The sequence below is a fragment of the Juglans regia genome, chromosome 10, assembly GCF_001411555.2.
Source record: "Juglans regia cultivar Chandler chromosome 10, Walnut 2.0, whole genome shotgun sequence".
NCBI classification, from domain to species: domain Eukaryota; kingdom Viridiplantae; phylum Streptophyta; class Magnoliopsida; order Fagales; family Juglandaceae; genus Juglans; species Juglans regia.
In genome coordinates, this window is record NC_049910.1 from 14,436,511 (window position 1) to 14,439,235 (window position 2,725).

The following is a 2,725-nucleotide window of genomic DNA, read 5'->3' on the forward strand; positions in this document are numbered from 1 at the left end:
GATTGGACTCTACTTGGTCAAAATAATTATTTTATATTTAAAAAATTGATACAGCCAATCACATTAATGGAGTGTATATAAATTTTTTTTTATATATTAATTATTATTAAGACGTAAAAAGATCATGGTTTATTCTAAGAATATTGCTCGAAATGGTTGAGGTCTGTAAATTCCATACACTTTTTTTAAAAAAATATAACTATATGAAGATTGAAATATCCTCCATCAACTCCTTACCTTAATTTCTTCACCAATGTTTTCCTTTCTGCCTTTTTGTTTTTAAATGAATTTATTAAACCATAGGATATATTGCCTTTTTGTTTCGCCCATTATTATCTGGATTGGGATTAAAACCTACATGAGACAGAATGTCCTTAAATCAACTGGACCCTTGACACGTAGTTCAAACTTTGGAAAATTGATTGAGTAAAGGCCCTGAAATACTCTGTTTTGACCCATTTAGCCAGTGTCGTCTCTATCTCGTACCATTCATCATGTTAAATGTTAGTCAAGTTATAAGTCCACCTCTGATACTGCATGGCCCAGAAAGCTAACTGGCCTCAGTAGAATAAACATTTTCATAGTCTTTAAGAACCAATATTCCTTTGAATCTTGAGTAATATTAAATATAATTATAGAATATATAAGTATTATATAATTGCTTTAAAAAAGAGTATATTTCACTATTAAAAAATTTATTTTCTTTTCATATAGGTCTCGTATTTATTCTTTTTTTTTTCAAAATAATTACACGATACTTGCATACTTACGATTACAACTATCATTCATTTTCAATCTTTGGGCCCAAAAGTGGTTTTAAAATATCTTGACAATCCACCGAATTAGAACATTGCATGCATACATTTCGTGCCGTGCAAACGATTTAGCAAAATGCATGCATACGCCGCCCCACCTTAATGGAAAGAAGCACTCCATCGAAGTCTATCACAATCGAGCATTTTACAATCTGAGTATGTGCTATTTTGGCACATTGACGCTAGTTTCAAACCTCTTAACAGCAATCATAAACATGCATGCTTAATGTGATCAGTCAAATTCTGAATTGTTTGTCTTTACATGGAGCGTAGCTCTACCATAATTTCAACGAAAAATGCTGTAAGAAAGTCTTATACCATATATTTCTATTTAACAAACATGTAATTTATCATTCGATAGGTTTGAACATTAAGATAAAGCGATAAAAATAATAAATTTCATACTGATTAAGTGAAAGTAGCATAAGACTTTCTTGGAGAATCTTTCTAACTCAAACCTATGATTCGGGCCCATAGCTTAAAGCGAAAAATATATGAATGTTAAAAGAGTGTACGATGTGTTGCTCCACCATTTAGGAGCCTCCCCTTGGCCCATTCGTACTAGTTATGACCTCCCAATTAGACCAATAGATCACCCACGTACGCACACTTGACTAATCTCCCATTCAACCTCAAACACATGAGTAGTACTTGCACTGTTGCATGCAGCAGATCTATGCCTCACATCTCATTGGCTCTTTTCTCATCCATAAAACCAAAAGCTAAGATAAGGTGATAAGCTAAGATAAGGTGATAAGCACACGTGGCCGAAACCCAGTTCCTCTCCCTGACTACAAACACACGCTCTACTCTCTCTCTCTATCCCTCCATTTCTCTCCCAATCACAGCCAAACCATGGCGTCGCCAACCCTAATAACTCCCACCTCCAAACTAACATCACAGCTCTCACCTATCAAACCCAAATTCACCACCACCATCACTGCCACAAACTCCACCAACGCCCATCAACCTCGCCGTCGAGAATTCTTATCGCTGGCCACTACCATCCTCTCTCCTGCATGGCTTTCTGTGGTCAGTACCCGGCCAGCACTGGCTGCTTCAGATGAAGAGTACGTAAAAGAGACAGAAGAAGTGATAAACAAGGTCCGAACCACAATTCAGATGGATAAGAACGATCCTAATGTGGCTTCTGCAGTGGCTGATCTACGAGAGACCTCAAATTCTTGGGTGGCTAAGTATAGGAGGGAGAAAGTTTTGCTTGCCAGGGTTTCCTTCCGGGACATGTATTCAGCCCTCAATGCCGTTTCCGGGCATTATATTAGTTTTGGCCCAACGGCACCGATACCGGCGAAGCGAAAGGCCAGGATATTGGAAGAGATGGACACTGCGGAAAAGGCATTGTTGAGAGGAAGATAAATAGGGCCTAGCTAGTTGATCATGGAGGGAAGTATTTTTAAAAAAAAAACCTATTTTAGGGGTTTTTTTATTGTTTAAGAACCCATTTTAAGTATTTGAGTTTCATCTAAATTGGAGTTTTGAGTTACACAATGATGAGGCTGTAGATGATCAGTTCTGTATCTTACTTGAAAACACTGTGATCAAGAAGCTTGTTGATCTGTTTAGTGCATAATGCTCAGCTATATATCATCGAGTGTATTATTAATATGGCATGTTGATTATATATCAATCTCGCTATTCACACAAAAGAAATTTCACCATTCTTAATCTCGATTTGTGAGTGTTTTTTTTTTTTCCAGATAAAAAGTTAATCTTTTCAGAATGAAAAGATATTTAAATTACTTGTTTGCGAAATATATACTCATGCCCACTAAACAGCCATGGATCATTCTGCTAGCTACAGTACTAGCTTTAAACCAGAATTTTAAGAAGTCAGTTGAGTTGCCTAAAACCAAAAGGTAGTGACGAGAAATTGAAAGCAAAATCCCATC

General features: G+C 36.5%; 1 protein-coding gene across 1 annotated transcript; it reads left to right on the top strand.

The window, feature by feature from the left end:
- Positions 1–1,428: 1,428 nt before the first annotated feature.
- LOC109018206 (photosystem II repair protein PSB27-H1, chloroplastic) lies at positions 1,429–2,494 on the top strand. The gene has a single exon (XM_019000376.2). The coding sequence runs from the start codon at positions 1,671–1,673 to the stop codon at positions 2,190–2,192; it is 522 nt and encodes a 173-aa protein (XP_018855921.1). The 5' UTR covers positions 1,429–1,670; the 3' UTR covers positions 2,193–2,494.
- Positions 2,495–2,725: the final 231 nt, after the last annotated feature.